Below are 18209 nucleotides of genomic sequence, written 5' to 3' on the forward strand. Positions count from 1 at the left end.
CAGTTTGTCTTTTGAAGGAGGAAATTTACCAATTTTTTTTGACCTGTGCCTGGTCTTCAGACTGAATTCAGAATGGCACCAGTAGGCTGCCATCTGTTCTAAAGTTTCTGTCGGTTGGAGCAGGTTTTTTTCCGCCCCACATGCTCATGACTTCTGATGGCTGCTGTACGTTAAACAGCCTCTTCTGCTTTGCCCAGGTTCAAAATATCAAACCACTTTTGTCTACTGTATGCGGCACACAGTAATGTAAATCATCCAATCACACTGACGCGTAATTGTGTCTGTGAAAGTTTGTTTTTTGAAGTATTTAAAATAATCATATTGCATGTCGCTCTCATTACCATGCCATATCATAACAGATTCCCAAACCCATTATAGGGGTCGGAGAGTGCTCCCCCTCTTCAGGGTGAGATAGTGCCACAGCTCTAATGTGTAACTGTACCTTTTTATTCTAATGGGATTTGAAAGTCCATCCAGCTGACACCTTTTTTTCTCCTTAATTTCCTTTATCACTTTCATTTCGCAAAACACGAATTTTACAAGGAAGGTCCATGACTCCCTCTATTATGGCTGATGATCAGAGTGCATCCTGATGTGTGTTTCAGAGATGGGCTCAAATGCACCCACTTCAGTGCTTCAAGATCCCTAACTGTACATTCTAATCAGGCCCAAAATAAACAGCACCGACAGACCAATGATACAGCATGCTAAGTTCTTTTTTGTCTGTATTTCATTTGAATATATATGTTTGGACAACACTCAACCCCCCCCCCCCCCCCCCCCCACCTCCCCCAATCCCACACATGCACACACTCCCACAGGACACTAAGAGTGCTGCTTTAAAAGTGCACTAGAGGGACATGCTCAAAATGAGCAAAAATGTCAAAATAATGAAAATATCTTCATCGCAAAGTGCACATGAATTAAATCTGCATCAGATGCTGAACAAAGCGAAGGAGGCAGTCAAGGCCTCAATGTCCTGAGAGCCATTTACTTGATCTTGATTTAAAAAAAAAAAAGAAAGAAAGTGCTACAGTAGGTTAGCACTGGTCAATCTAATCAACCTTTTGTTTTTGGCGATTCTCTGCTTAAGGACCCTCTTTGTTTAACGGCATATGCCATTCTGTCAGGGCATCTAATTACACAGATGACGTGAGTAGTGACACATGATAATATCATTGATAGGAAATGTCTCACCAGTGAAGGGTGACATCAGACAGTAGGCAACAGTAAGCACAGCTTCCACTCGCATGATTAATTGAATCAGCACAACAGTGTGATTTCTTTAAAGGCCACCTAGTGCTGTTACACCTAAAAATATAACATACTAAAAATATCAGTGGCTGAATTGCAAATTAACATATATGATTAATATCAAGAAATATATTTACACTTGTCTCAGTAAACTACATAAGGATTCGAAAGCCATTAGCAAGTGAATCTCTGGACGGTAAAATTTAATCCAGAAACCCTTAAACATGTTCATTGTACTGCATGGGCAACATTTTGGATATACATAAATACATTTTTTATATTAATAGCTAAAGCATAATTTAATTTGGAAAAGCATCAGGCCGCTTAGTCTTCATTTTAAAATGGAATATATGACTACATTTTCCTAGCAATGGGTGAATACCTAAGTGTTTTTCTTTTTGAGGGGGCGTGAACACCTAATGCTATTACAGAGGCAATATCATGAGTATGATGTTTCAAAGTATCATCAATTTCTACACACTGTAAAAAGTGGAGTACAAAGCCATTTTCTGGGCAGGTCAGCGGGGGCATTAAAAGGCTACTTTTGCATCCATATGTTTCTGGGGTGTTTTTTTTTTTACTGAATTCATTTGTCTAAACAGTGAGCACAGCGAAAACTCTGGCACAACTTTCACAACAGGTTTCACGCTTTACTTCAGAGGGAGGTCATGAATTCTTTCTTACCTGAGAGTCTCTGCTATACAGTCAACTGGAACTGTCAACAGAGAAAAGAAAGTCATCCTCAAACACATGTTTACATTTCCACTGCATTAGTAGCTCAGCTTGCACCTGCCTGTGTGTCTGTCTCAGATATTAACCAATTATGTGTGTGTGTGTGTGTGTGTGTGTGTGTGTGTGTGTGTGAGTGTGTGTGTGCGTGTGTGTGTGTGTGTGTGTGTGTGTGTGTGTGTGTGTGTGTGTGTGTGTGCGCAAGCATGAAGACGAATAAAGTACATTATCATACACAAACAATGGTCTCTGTGGTATGCCTCACACGCAATATTGTGAATTAGATGTAGGTTGGAGGACATGTGTAAGACCTAGAAGGTGGGAGTTTTTTTTTTTTTTTTTGTTCAGTGAAAATCCATTAAAGAAACCTGTTGTTTTATTCTAGGGGTACAATGGAAACATGGCCTTCTGTTCCTGCCCCTGTTCCGTCTCCTCAAGACGCCCCCGAATAATAAGCAGAACAGTTTGAGGTGTCAGGCGGGAACAGTTGTTGCCACTTCAGCCAGCCTCTTGGGGCTTTCTTTGTTCCTCTTAAACACTAGCTTAACTGGCTTGATCTGTTCTCCGCTGAGCGTAATGCGCCGCTCTGACAGCATGCTTTCTAAATCGTATTCAGATTTATTTTATTGGGGGGAGCGCAAAAAAATCTCATTCACAAGTTCATCCTATTTCCATGGAGTGAAGCCACTAAGGCTTCCATGAATTTTCAGGGATGTAGTAATGGCTCGGCTGGTCAATATGAGGGGGAACTAAGAGGCTCTGAACACATGCATAATGACGTCCACCAGCCGGCTATTTCAATCAAACTCACAATATAAATGCACTTCTTGGCTAATTTGAGCTAATACTGCAGTTTAATAACGTCATTCCCCCCCGGAGCATAATGCATTGCCTATGCCCTTCAACTTTGCAAGATAATAAATAAAAAAGAACGCATCGGTTCTACGGTTGAATTGGTACTCCAAGCTCTGAGTATTGAGTGGAGTGCATGGGAGATTCTGAGCTGGATCAGTGCATATTTTACCATGTGGCTATCAGCTTATATCAGCTACTTACCTTTACTACTCCTGCATGTTTGAACTCTGCTCTCTTCACCTTCTGAATCCATCTGCAAAACAGTACACGGTATGTCATATTTATGAATCAAATGTTATACAGTAAAGTTCTAAAAATGTAAATATGCATCCCTAAACACATTGTGTAAATATAGTTGTGTCCATGTCTTTCCCTCAAAACTGATCACTTGGGAGTTGTGATATCCCTTGATGTGACTGATGTTTTGCCATTTTGGACTTGGTATGTGTACATTACCTTTTCCTCTCAATGTTTGATCTCCTGGTGATTTTATCTTGTTATTAATAGCTAATTGTGTTATTAAAAATCCATGAATCAAAAATTAAAATGTGAGAATTATTTAGTGAGTATATACCAAAATTGTACCTTTTAGTTTCAAATATATAAATGTCTCGTCTCAACACCGTTACTCACTTTTAAACATTGATGAAACAGCACTGTCCTGTCAGTTGGTGAATGTTAATTTGTTAAAAGAGGATTGATTTAAAACTAAAACCAAATTATGCTATGCCGCAACTTAGCAGTTGGTGCCCAAATCTAATTAGTACACAGTAGCTGCAGAGGCATTTAAATTTATTTCACATTATAGTTTTGAAAAAAAAAGACAAATTGCTACTCAGTTCAAGTACATAAAGGCTCAATTACATTTATAAAACAATAATATAATGATAGAAATCAGCAGCTCATTAAAACATAAAACATGCTATGCTAATATGCATCCAGGACTAATGTCCTTGTTCATTTTGGAGAAAAGAGAGGTGGTACAGTCATATCATGCTTTCGAGCATGCAGGATAACAGAATTTCCAGTGCATCAAACCCGCGCCATGTGATTAACTCCTATAGCACAGTATGTTTGCAAACAAATCTGGACTCCGGCAAGTCTTCCACAGAATGTTATGCCCATGCAATCCCCCAGACCAAAACTACGGACAACACAGCCGGCGGGAGTGAACTTTAAAACCTTTGGGGTGGGGGAGGGAAAAAAAAATGTAATAATGCAAAATGATGCCATTAAAGTGCTGGAGGTACACAGTATATGTTTAGACAAAAAAAATAGTTGTTAAAACCCATCCACTCTCCCTTTGCACTGCTTGTGGATCCCAAATAAAACCTATTAAATATAATTATTCCAGGCTGATGGCTGTGTATAGTGGTCACGGGGCAGTGAAACCCGTGAGTCACGGGAAACGCTGTTACTTCCCTGGTAATGGGAAACATGACTCCTCTCTCTCGTTTGCTGTTGTGATTGAAGGCACTGACCTGTCATACATTTATAATGGGGGAGCAGGTGTGGCAGTGATGGACCTTAATTTCCTTTAATAAACCTTTTATGTGCCACACTCTTACTGCCACACTGGGCTCTCGGAGGTCCTGCTCATAATAGGTTCATTACTTTTGATTACTAGAGCCTATTGAGACAAACAACTCCCAAACACTATAGATTACATTCTGTAAAACTAATGTACCCGATTAGTTCATTACACTCTTCCACATCACACAACAACCAGCATATTTAACAATAGCCCTTGAAAGATAAAACTATTAAAAGTGTTGCGCTTGTTTTTTTTTTTTGCATAATAATTTAGCTCCATTTAATTTATCTACACTGACATCTGTATACTGCATATAATCTTAGTTTGCAACAAGGACAAAAGTAAAAGTAGATTATGTATGTATGTATATGTATATGTATATATATATATATATATATATATATATATATATATGTATATATATATGTGTATGTGTGTGTAAGTTTGTATATATTTCAAACCATTTCACCACTTTCATCCCTATGTCTTGTCAATGAAGTCTATGATGTAACAGACAATTAAATGGCATTAGATTAATTCACCAAACTACACATTTATATATAATGACACTTATATTTTCACACTTTGCTGTTGTATGTCAGCTGTGTTACATAAGCCTGGTAGCATTTAACAATTATTTAACCCTTTTTAGAATATTGAATCACTCCCTCCTTTAAGTCAGGCTAATCCTCTTACAAACAATAACTTGAAAAAAAATCTAATTTTGAATGATTCCATCCTGTCCCCTCCCTCCTTCGCCTTTGGAGGAATGGAGAGAATACCTTCCTGAAAACAGATTAAAGCTATATTCATGCTTATTGCACGACAGGTCCTCAGGGATGCTGATATTTAATTACCCAGTGAGCCATCCTGTGTCCATCATGTCTGAACAGTGAACCCAGGTAGGGCACGCATTGAGAACGGTAAGACTCGGTCGGCATTACTAAAACAAACACATTGTTCAATTAACACTGCCGAACAGCCATTATTTTGTTTCACATGCCAATCATAATTTAACATAGAGGCTCAGACCTGTTCTCACATGGATCATTTTCTGCAGACTGCTGTGAAGTTCAGCAGAAAAATAGTAAGAAATGGCTGAGATTACAGTGGTTTGGCATCATACGTCAGCCATCATGGAGGAGTGAGAGCTGTACTTTTGTTATGCTTTCAGAATAAAGACAGGGTATAAGCTGGTATACAACAGGAATGGGAACAAGAAACTTCCAGATAAATCCAACTGAGCTGTCATGCATTTTTAATGACCAAAAAGTCAGAACAAATCAGGATAAACGAACAAAAGCATGTTCTTTAAGTTGAATTCAGCCAATCACTGATAGCAAAAGATAACTGAGCTCACTGACTGGGTAACTGAAGTCACTGGGTCGTGGATTGGATCATATGGAAAAAAACAGAGTAGTGATGAAGAAATATGAAGAACTACAAAACAAACATGGTTCATGCTAATAAATTGGGACTTATAATTAAGTGTGATGTGAAGCGCTGGTAGTAAACTGACTGATGGCCAACCATTTAAGAGACGGCAAGGTCTTTGTAGCTCCACAGCCATTTAAGACTTCTCTTGGTTGATGGTTTCATTTAACCAAACGATTAACCCAGTGAGCACGATCAAAACACTGAGGCATCTTCAGTGTTGCTTGTACCTACATAAGGTCTTCCAAAATTGGGCTAAAATGAGAAATTGACCTCCATGGGCAACAATGCATATTCAAAGTTTGGTTGCTCTTTTCAAAGCATCAACTGAATATGGAAGTAAATAACATTTGCAAAGATACGTTGGTTTTCATTTATTCAGTTCAATATTGAAACATTACCTACAGCAAAAAAGAAATGTTACCTTTTCTCCTTGTGTGCAAGGTAATTTACAAGATGTGTCACACAGTCCACACTGGTCGATGTTCACGCAATTCTTTATTTGCCTCAGAAGGTGATTGTGAATCTCATTCTCTGGAGACAGAAAAGGCAAAAATATAATACAAGTCTGAATATATTCAGATTACATTCAGCCACCCAGGTCAACACACTCAGGAAACATACATAAAGCATGGTCAATGGAAAAGAAGTGCAGATGTACATCTTCCAGGCTCATCCCCTTGCCAGGTGTGTAAATGGAGGCCTACTGTATGATGCAACATTATAGCTGGTCATACCCACCATGCCCCCCCCCCCTCAACCAAACTCTCACACAATCAAGCTTTGATGTACGGCTTCTGGAAAACACATTACCTATACTAATGGCACAAGGCAGATGATGTAGTTACTTCACCAAAGGTGAACCAACAGTATCAGAGGCCTGTTGGCCTTCAAAGGCCTTTAGTGGATGACAGTGACAATGTACTACCTTTAAGTTCAAGATACCATGCAGAAAAAGCAAGCTGTGTCTGCGTCTGCTTATCAGTCACTGTTATCTACTGTACTGGACACACAAAATCCTCACACAATAAGGTGATTGCACAATAACGCAATATCCCCCAACAGGCCAATGCTGGCTGATTTTATGGATAGATTTTAGGAAACTTGTGTTAGGAATAGCACATATAAATGTTTTCCTTTAAGCCACACACCACATTATCAAAATGCCCTGATAGAAGTAACAGAAAAGCAACACAGACAGTTTTTTTTCATGTATTAGGAGTCTAAGTATTATAGGAGCACCCATTAGCCATTTGGGCTTAGCACAGTTTTAAACCACTGGGTTACTAGGATACCTCTGTCATTGTGAGCAGTTGTAAACAATCAGAGAGAGCAATGGCCAACAACCCTGACAGCACATGGTGTTGCGTTGCTATGGTGCTGATAAGGAAGTAATGTCAAGCTTGTCCAGCGGTTGTTTGGTTTCAAGCTGCTTCACCCCCACACTGAGCTACACCAATACATGCTGACAGAACACAGTCAAATCATGAGAAACAGCTACAGACAAAAGCCAACAAATGGTGTCAGTGTCTGTGGTGGTTTGTTGGGGGATGTCTAGTCCGTATGCAGGTGCCTTTAGAGATATACAGTTGTGTTAGTTGTTGTTCACTTTATGGACAGCTGACAATGTACCACAGAATGGTGGTATGGTGGTATTAAGCTGTGCGAGGCAACAGATGCAACATACTATGACCATAATTGTCCCTTTGGGTCATTTTTTTTACTTTGGCCTTTATTCACAATAACCATTTTGGCAAGAACACTGTAGTGCATTTGCAGCTAAATATCTTTTAGCTATATGCTCCATGAATAAGGCTGCCTGTTATGATAGCTATTCATTTAGACAAGTTATAAGCAGTCATAAGGAACTGCAAGAGAAGGAAAGCTTGAATGTGTTTTCATTGTTTTGCCAGCAGAGAAGAATTATGAACACTGAGAGTGAAAAGCTCAAAATTGTGTTTAGGGGTAAAGATACGGCTTGATCTTTAACAAATTATTAGTGTGACAAAAATCAATTCGCTTGCATGTAATTAATACAAACCATCCAAGGGGGAAGAACACAATAGGCTAGAGTAGCGCAAACTGAGTCCGAACACATCAGAGATCTTATTACAGAAGTATTTATTTCTGTTAGCTCTCGCAGAGGGCAAAAAAAACAGGATCTTAATTATAGCACTGAGAAAATTCCCCACACAAAGCCAAAGGGACCCATTTAAGTCATTAGCATAAGAAAAAGACACACTAATAACTGAACCGGTACGTCATCTGCTGAATCATAATTTAAGGTCTCCCCCCCCCCCCTCGCCACCCCCCCCATACAAATAGCATTTCTCCCAGGACCATTTGCCTGTGCGCTGGCTGGATTTCTCAGGGGAAAATGAGCTTCCTGATGCTCTGGGTTTCTATGTGGTAACCAGGCCACTCGCAGTCAGAGGCCACTGCCCTCTGTGCTAACCCCATCTGCTACCATTCCCATCGCAGACGGCAGTGAAGCAAAGTGGAGGGAGTTACTACTGGAAGACTCCTATTCCCAGTCCCAGCTTGCCGGAGTCAATCAGCCTTGAATAAGCACTGCATAACTTTTTTTCCAGATTGTTTTTTTTTTTTTTTTTTTTTTAAGCTGAGCAGATAAAATGAACAAAAAAAAGTGAAAAAGGAAATGCTTGCTGCTTGGTATTAGCATCTATCACAATCATTATATATTTGCTGTATGATTTAATCAAAGCAAACACTTGATGTCTGTTTTGATTTCCTGATTACAATATTTTAGAAATACACAACAAAGGAGATTATTTGCATGTCTGTTAAAGCTGTAATTAGCTAATTCTGCATCAACTATGAATATATCAATTTTTGACTTGTAATTTGTCATTTGTGAAAGCATCATTATATTGGCAAACTGGTGACTTCACTCTTCTGACATGAAATACAACTAGATCACATCATAAAATGCAATGATACTCTTTGCCTACACCAAGTCTCTGGACGAAATTATCTGATAGATGGTCATCCATACTTTATTTACAGCAAGACTTTAAAATGTAAAAGCAAGATTTGCCAATGTGAATGAAACACATGAGAATGATCATGTATGAAGTCAAACATAATTGCTATCAAATGTGACTCAGGTTTTGAGGGTGAAAGATTCTTGACAGCTTCAACAGCAAGCTTGAGATCTCCGCTATACAATGTACAGCACAACTGACAACCGACACAACTTTACTAACAACACAATAAAATGATAATGAATGTTTGGGAATGGTAAAGGTATTAGCTTTTGGATAATATGCAGATGATAATCTGTGGATAGGGACTGTTGATATATTTGTGGCTGTATTGCTGTTTTGCATACTGGTGAGGAGTATTATTATTTATGGTTATTTTGATTTTACTAAATTTCACTCCTTTAATGACACACTATGCATACATTCTTTTTTAAGACGTTATTTAGGGTTGGCCAAACTTTGAGTAAATGTGTGATCAAGTAGTAAAGGTAAACTAAAAACCAACACTTGTTATGGTTAGAGAAGAGCAAGTTTGATTTAAATGAGCTTTGTAAAAAGTGAAACCGTAAACAGAGTGTATGCTTTACATATCCTTTATGAGAAGGAGTAAGGGATATTGATGGAGGAAAATTAAATTACACCAAATAAAATGTTTAAAAAAAACATCAGCATGCTGCACACAACCAACTGCCACGATTAGATAACACTTTCAGTATAATTACTGTATAAACCTGTGTGTGGAAACAATGCATAAATAAAGACCTCGCACTCTATCTGCACTGATACACATCCTTGTCAACAAAGCCTCTTTCTTTCTCTTAACCTTTCTTAAGCAGTATTACTTGCCTGAATTATGAGGATGTGGCAGGGAGGGGGATACGCAGAGCAAGGTCACTGTCTGTATTTATTTTTTAATTTTGTTTCCTTTTTCCAGAAGCAGATTGAAGGAAGGGTTAAAATTGGAATGGATTTAATTATGGAATGAATGGAATTATAATGCGCCTGCAGCAAGTTTTCCTCCTTATTTATTAAAGCAGCTGATGGGCCAGGTTTGATGAGGCACTTCTGGCATAATTGAGTCATCACACAAAGAGGGTTCCTCGCATTCAGAGTGGTTTTATCAGCAGCAAACAGACCTGATTACTGGCAATTACACTCTGATCTGGGGAAAGGAGAAAAAAGGGTGAATGCGCAGGGTAACTTCCGTGTTTATAGTTTACCCGGGAATAATTTCCACATTAATTTCGCATGCTAAGTGTTTTCTATTTCTGCATAATAAAGCGCAAACAGGGCGAGATGGTACAATTTACTTTAATATTTCCTTGTAATGAATGTCTAAGTGCAGTGCGAACCGCTAATAATTGTAGATGAAACATATAAGCAGTTCTCCTTGTTGAGGGGGCCCTGCGCCCTTCCTTTGGGGGCTCAAATTATAAATATATCAAGTAAATTGTTTAAAACAAAAAAAAGTGTACATGCTCATTATCATTTTGTAATTGTGCGGTAATATAAACCTTGTGAATTCAGCAAAAACCGGCCAGAGCGCTGCTCTAAAGAAGTCATATAAAACGGATTTTGCCTCCTTTAATTGAAATTCAAATGCATTCATGGGGAATAAATCAAACCCTACTCAGAGAGACAATTTTAATAAACAAGTTTTTAAAAAAGGATTTTCTATTTCCAGTGCAGCTTGGTGCTCACCAGATGCCCTCTTCCTAAAAAGCCAGCAGCTGGACATTAGAATAATAGCTAAGAGACAGTTTAGATGCGGGTGGGGGGAGGGGTGGAGAGCTCTGATTTCCTATTCATATCAGCCCCAGCACTAACACTGAGGATGTTTTCTTACAATCTTCCTTAAAGATACCTGGCTGCATTCTGTACATGCAAAAAATGCTCACGGTGATATCATTTGCATTAAACCATGTTCTACACTTTCTGACTTGCTTTATATTTTAAAAGCAAGAACGGATGTTAGACCACGTCCCCACATCTACACCAATGATAACTTTTTAGAGCTGGGCCCCCCAAGAGATCAGATGTTGAGGCTTAGGGAAGGATTCGATCAAAGCTCAAGGCGGTTTTGACCTTAACTCCCGATAAATGATTCATAGCTGCGATGCTTTTCCACAAAATACAATTCCTTATTCGTTTCAGCTTTAGACTAAGTTTGTTTATGAAAGTTCACAAAATAGGCCTGTCTGCTTTGTCCCTGTGAAGAATGCTTAAATAATAACAACTCTCCATGAATGTGAATGAAACACAGCACATGGAAGCACAATGGGGACAGATGTCTTAGGCACATCTGATGCAGGAGGGGGCAAAGAGAGCAACTGACTCAGTCACCTACATTTTAATGTATCTCCACATTTCATGAAACGCGTTCACTTGTTTCTCTTAAACATGTTTTATTAATCGTTCAAAAGTTTCTGTATTTTAAGGTAAAATGGTAAAAGTTCTCCTATACTTTAATTTTGGCAAGTTGTCTTAAGATTATGAGACTACCGAATACATACAAATAGAGTCCAATCAAATATGTCAATATTTTTATCACTATTACTCCCTTTCATAGCAATCACATCTCTTTTCTCTCTCTCCCTCTCTATACACACACACGCACTATAGACATATATATATATATATATATATATATATATATATATATATATATATATATATATATATACACACAAATCAACAGAGAAAAATGATAGTTGTTTAGCATATTTAGGAGTGAAAGGTTGAAAACTCTGAGAGGCCTCGAAATATTGCTGGAAGGAAAACGCAAAAGCAATTATGGGATTAAAGCACTGCAGGTCCACTTTTCATTAGCAGATGAAATTAACAGGGGAATAAAACTACGAAACAAAAAGCCAAGGACCTTTCAGAAATCGCTGCTGACTAGCAAGTCCCTCCCCGTAGGGAGCTGGGGTCTGATACACACTAAGCACAAATCTTGAAGACAACTGTGATTTCAGATATACCAGTCCAGCAGCCCTCTCTCCCGCCAAGTAAAGTGTTTGCAGTTCCTGCCAAATTGGGACTTTTACAAGGGGGGGGTGCTGCTTTTCATCACTTCCCCAAGACAGAGACGCTTCATTAAAGAAAAGGCTCTCAGAATCCCTAACACACAATAAGAAGCCTGGCTCGCCACAATCACTCCGATAATTTGGTATGATGGCATAACTACAGGGGAAACTTGTTATTGGAAAGGCTAAGCAAAGGATGAATGAAAGGATCGGATGGTGACACTTCCACTGAAGCGGTTTATTAATCCTGTATTCTTATTCCAAAGTAATTCTTGAGGTTTCCCAGTAAATTTCGATGATTTGGGCCAGGACCAGGTGGAGAGTCAGGAGCTCACAAGGTACAGATTGACTCCTCCACCATCCACAGGCCTCATCCGGTCTTCCACTAACAGGGTCCATTTGATAAAAAATGCACCACCCTTTGAAACAGTACACCATTTTTGCTAATGAATTTTGGTGCTGATTTGGTCTCTCTTGGCTTTCTTTCAGGAATAAATGCAGGTCCTCTCAGGTTGGCCTTTCAAACACTGATGATATCAAAATTATTCTGAACAACAGAAGATGGTTTGGGTCTGCAGGCCCAATACAAGTTGCACTAAAGATCACTGAGTAAAGCCAGGGGAAATATAAACTGCCACGGTAAGTTTGCCACTTAAAACAGAAACACGCTCACAAATGTGAGCGTGTTTCACCTAGAGACACTGGACATTCATTGTTAACAGAACCACCTACTTGTGTCATGCTCTGTTTACATCAATTTAATTTTGCAGAGAAAATAATAAGTCATATGCTGCTGTCACTTTCATGCAATATTCTTTAAATTCAATTAATTATGAAAAAAAGCATTTCCATTGCTTCCACGTTCACGTTGCACACTCAAAATGAGCTGCACAGTGCCATTTGTGTTCATATAAAAAGAAATGGTTTGATAAAACTACTTTTAAAGTAAGGTCAGATGAAGCAATGTGAGAGTGCTGATTTCATTTCATAATACTGTACACGGGTGAGTCCACAAGCACTTTTTGAGGTTGACTAGCGTAATGAGCATATTAGCAGAGGTTATTGCAAATCGACTCTGCGGTTTGCAAAAAAAAAAAAAAAAAAAACTGGAACAAAAACACACACACAGAACAAACACTCCACTTTGCCGTATGCCGCAGTCACAATGGACCCCAAACAATAAGAGCAAAGATGACAAATTCAAGGACAGGTGTTACTGGGAGAGAACTTCCATCCCTAATTTTCTGTTATCACTGCCGCATAATCCTTACTCCAACCTCTTCGCTAGCACCATTGTCCCTGCCTCAGAAAAAGCCTCTCTTGTTTGAGGATGCATGAATGCTACCAGGTGGTCTGCAATTGGGAGAAACGTAGTTACGGCCTGAGCTAATCCTCGGCCACAAAAGGTAGTGCTCCTGTGCTCTGGGGGCCCTCCGGAAAAAAAAAGGAAAAAAAGTTTATCGCAGGCAGCAGTTTGAAAAGAATCAGTGTTTTAACACCGATTCCTAATCAGATTGCACTGAAATGAACAGCTCGTATAGCAGCTGTACTTTTCCCAGGGTTAATTACCTTTCACTGCTCTCCCCTAATGAGTCAGCTGTTCCTGTCATTAAACAACTCCACTTCATCCCAGCGTCTTCATCCTCAACAAACACCACCCTTATATGTTTGCTTACAGATCCCAGACTGAGGAAAAAAGGAGTTCAATATGCAAAAAAAAGGAAGTCATTGTTGGCTGTGTTTGATCAGCATGAACCTCTAACATGGCTGTGCTAAAGATATGGAGCTGGATGACAGGGCTATTGAAATATGGGTCAAATTAGACCACTACGGCTGCTTTATTTTCAGCAGTAAGCATTGATTTACGTTTATGCAGATGGAAAATTGAGTTGCTCCCTTCCAAGTAGACAGTACCCCAGTCAAAGGGGAATAAGACCAATCTGGCAAGATCCGGGAACCAGAGGGCTGTGGGCTTATCTCGTCCGGCCAATATCTTGCAAATCCTGATAATGAGGTCCTAGCAGCCCCTCTTATGGGTTTAATTCAAGGGCTAGCAGTGCAAACCGAGGCAAGGTTTGCTACCTGAATGAAATCTCGAGCGAATCTCCTTGGATCACGTTTGACATTTGAATGAAGAGATAAAGGAAGAAAATTATACACACAAACATGCAATCAAGCTCTCCTCTCGCAGACAGGCGCGGATACACACACTTTTTGCACAGATAAATCTGGGAAAGTGCTGTCATCAATTCTGAATACCGTCCTGGCTCACTGGATACTGTGGCTCAGAATGTTCAGGGAGTTTTAAGTGATTTCTGCCACTGTGTGGTAAAATCCCCTGGCTACCTGGATTACAAACTCTAGTCCTTTAACTCATGCCAGTATAAATCCGTGTTAACTCGGATTTACCTCTGGCATATGAATTCCCAGTCCGAGTAAGCTTTGTCTGGAATGAGTAGCGCATAAGTATTTTATGCGTTAAGGAGAGGACTAATGGCGAATTTCTAAAGAGCCCCAAAAAAAGTTTACTGCTGTGGAAAATATGAGGATTGAATTCACATATAACAAGAAATCTTGATGGATAAAAATAATGTATTTAATGCACCTCAGAAAATGACCTATGTGATTATTGCAGACTTGTGGACCCTTGAATCCTTTTTCAACAAAAGCAAAATAACTTTTAAAACTAACTGGATCCAACGATGAACACTTTGTTTTTTGACATCCAAATACCAGCCACTCTATTATGGATGAAATGACAAATTACAGGGAAGACATTTGACACTATGGCATACTGTTTCCTTTTAAATCCACGAATCATACGATTTTCAATCCATATATGAGCATGGACCCTCGTACATTTATCAATCTTTCTTGCATGTATTCCAGGACATTCTCTAAAGGAAATAAAAAACAATTTATTTAATATTTCACAAAATAAAAAATATAAACATCAACAAACAGCAAATTAAAATAAAGGGGAAAATGTCATTTTACTGTTTTAAACATATGACTATTTGGTAGTTATTACAATGCCAGACAATGCTACCATGTATATCACGGTGTCAGATAACCCAGCTGGGCCTGTCTAGGTAATCTAAGTCAACTACCCTCCGATTCTGACTCCCCCTTCTGGGATAACACACAGCTAAGCCCTGACTATTTTGTACTTAAAAGGTTACCAGGGCTATATGGAGAGTTTCAACCAAGCTTGCCAGGTCAGCAGATGGTCCATGATTATGATTATATGCATCAATAAAATGAATAATCTTTAACAAAATGTAAATTTGACTTAACTCCAGGATTTAATAAAAAGATGGAACTATAATGCATGATTTAACCCTTTACTTGTCTTTGCAGTATAACATGTAATATCTGCTTATACATTTGAAAGTGTCAAAGTAATAAAACATGAAGCGTTTAAAGCAATGTTTGCTTTCTATTTCACTCGTGTTTCAAATATTCCAGACCTTCCTATGTTGTCTTTATTACAATTTATAACTGGAATAGAGCAAATTAAAATAGTCTATTCACTTCGCCTCAGCGCACTTCATTGTAATTCTTTCACAGGATAAAAATTGAGGTCACTTTTTTTGCCTGAATAGATAAAGTTTGCTGAATGCACGTCACTTCAAAATTCTTAAATCTATCCCCCCCACACACACACTGTCTATGAGCACAGCAGGTCCAGACATTTTTCCTTCAGGACATTTTCAACTTCCTAAATACAGTACAGAGTTCAAATAATGAGTCAGACAGCAGAATGCACGAGGGTGGTTTGTCAGAATCTGTTATTTTGTTGTCGGGAAAGGTCAGATGTATTAGTATAATTGATTTTGCTCCAGTAATAATGATGACATTTTTAATTGTAATGTTTGATCTGTCCCCTTCTGTCATTCATTCATATTCTGCATCAAGCACTGACATAAATCTAGCATGTTAATGGTTCCAAAATTTATATTTTTCTAAATTCATAAAATACCAGGTAAACATGACTAGAATATTGGTGACAAGGTTATCTGGGCATGTAATCTTCCTGATCAGCCACACAAAAACATTAGAAACTTTCATGAGAAAGAAACTACTTCAGTATGGATGCTGCTTTCTAAAATGAGTTAAATATCCAACAAACAGTGATATCTCTACTTGTAAACATAATAGAAACAAAGAATTTCGCGTAACTTCCTGGCTATACTCTTCACACACAGATCCTGAGGGCTTTTATTGATTTCAGCCTGTGAACAGCTTTTCAGCACATTTTGCAGTGTGCTTGAAAAATGTTATTGTAGTGTTATATTGTGAAGCTGCCACTCTGATTCTATCTTTAAGGAGTAAAAAGGCAAACAAACAAAAATATAACTTCCAGAAGAGGAAATAATTAAGGGGTTATACTGACTAGCCCACACAAACTAAAGTAACATCTAATAATTACGCAGACATCCTGAATGAAAAAGAAACACAATCTGGAAAGTATCACAAAATTACGCTGACAGAGAAACTTGGATGACACAAGACAGACACTGCTGTTCATTAAGTAAAAAAAAAACCCATCAAAACCTAACATGTAGAGGAATATATTCTGTGACACCTGAAGTTTAGAAATGCCACAGTCTCAACTTTATCCAACAGTGGGGTTTTTTTTTCCACACACGCTCACGCTAGCCACAAGCTTGTCTTTTGGAAGTGATAGCTCCTTTAGGTAGCACAATAACCTTTTCATTAATCTGCTTATCTGCTCGAGCATAACTCTGAAGCTGAGAAGATGCTCTCTCTCACACACGCACAAACAAGCGCAGACACAAACACATTCGCGATTTCTGCAGGGCAAAAAATTGTTAGCCTGACTTACCGTGTCCCTTTTAGCCTTTGTTCTGCCTTTCATAGTAACATCAAGGAGGCAGTGATGTAGAAGAAAACAGAGGTGGGGTAGGTTAGTCCAGCGTGTCGCTGTCGCGTGGTGCGCGGGGACACTGTGATATTCTACGGAGCTGCTAAGCTTTTTTTGTAGCCTTTGTGTCATTCACTTAACGACCAATCTCATTAGCTGCCGGGGTACAATGGGCTGAAACATTTTCTGTGTAAATACACCACATGGTGACCCTCAAGGTTAGACCTCTGAAGGTCTTTTTAATCACATAAAAGATGGATATTTAAAAAAAGAAAATCAATAACAGAAAAAAAATAAAAATAAAAAATAGCAGATTGCCTCTAAACAAGCCTGAGTTTTTTTTAATATTCAGTTTCAGATGTGAGGCAAAGAAGTTATGTATTTCATTATTCAGCATGAATCTTTATTTAAAAATAGGTGTGGTGAAATATTGAACATTACAAAGAATAGAGGCTATAAATACCAAGTTTCATTTGGAGGAGTAGGTTCCTTTCTCTTTGAAACAACTAATAGCATTATGATAAATGTACAGAAAATGTTACATAAACAGGAAAAAAAAATCTTCTCTATGCACCTATGTACGCAAAATTAATTTTCATCTGCATCTGTTCACCACACAAATTAAGCAACTAATCCCTGAATTTAATAAACACAACAAATCGGTACTAATTAACAATTATTTTTCAAATCTCAGTGTATTTTCAGAGTTGTTATGAAAATACCCATGTTCAAAATATAAATAATGATTCTAATCTCTGTCAGGTCAGAGACATAACTTGTGAGAGGGAGCGTTTAGGCGAAACAGAGAAATAATAAGTAATGCAGAAATATAAAGGCTGAACATTTTATGATAATGTTGGACACATTTTAGTCTCTTTTCTCTTTTCCCCCGGTGCTATGTTTATGGTAGAGTCCTTTAATTCCATGCAAAATGAATTATTGTAAGTACTCGCAGCTATGACAGCTGTCCGTAAGCATCAGGGACATGTCTATTGGCCAACTTGACCCTTGTTAGAAAACAAAACAAAATACAAAAAGAATACAGCAGTCTGGGACTACTGAGCGAGGTCACTGGAGATTTTCCAGACAAACGCAATACAGGGGGAAATGGGAGAATAGAAAGGACAGGCTCAGAATCTCATTTTAACAGACCGCACACAATCTGGGCTCCCACTGAACTATCTCTGCCTGACCGCTTTCTATTTATCCCTTATCAGTGTTTACCAACCGCTAGTTTTCTTTCATTCATACTGTGAGGCAGTTCTCTTGCTATCAGTCAACAGCTGACACCGTGGAACAGCCTCAAAGGCGTGAGGAAGGGATCAAAACTAAACCAAAGCTGTTTAAACAATACAACAGAGGAAATAAATTCATAAATCCTAATTCTTCCCCAACCCACAAGGGTACAAGCAGATCCTTTATAGTTAGTCCAACAAACAAAACCACCACCAATGAGGTAACATTACAATTAAGGTACATGCTAA

General features: G+C 38.5%; 1 protein-coding gene across 4 annotated transcripts in view; it reads right to left on the reverse strand.

The window, feature by feature from the left end:
- Positions 1-18209, reverse strand: part of st18 (ST18 C2H2C-type zinc finger transcription factor) — an 85461-nt gene that overhangs the window by 31588 nt on the left and 35664 nt on the right. For 3 of the 4 annotated variants that reach the window (XM_036518801.1, XM_036518804.1, XM_036518803.1), the window contains 3 exons: positions 6231-6340; positions 3040-3091; positions 1939-1969 (listed from right to left, as the gene is read on the reverse strand). In XM_036518801.1, the coding sequence (XP_036374694.1) occupies positions 1939-1969; positions 3040-3091; positions 6231-6340 (193 nt within the window). Of the gene's footprint in view, positions 1-1938; positions 1970-3039; positions 3092-6230; positions 6341-16686; positions 16842-18209 lie in introns of those variants that run through there. The other variant, XM_036518802.1, reaches the window with a different exon arrangement.

The sequence above is a fragment of the Megalops cyprinoides genome, chromosome 24, assembly GCF_013368585.1.
Source record: "Megalops cyprinoides isolate fMegCyp1 chromosome 24, fMegCyp1.pri, whole genome shotgun sequence".
NCBI classification, from domain to species: domain Eukaryota; kingdom Metazoa; phylum Chordata; class Actinopteri; order Elopiformes; family Megalopidae; genus Megalops; species Megalops cyprinoides.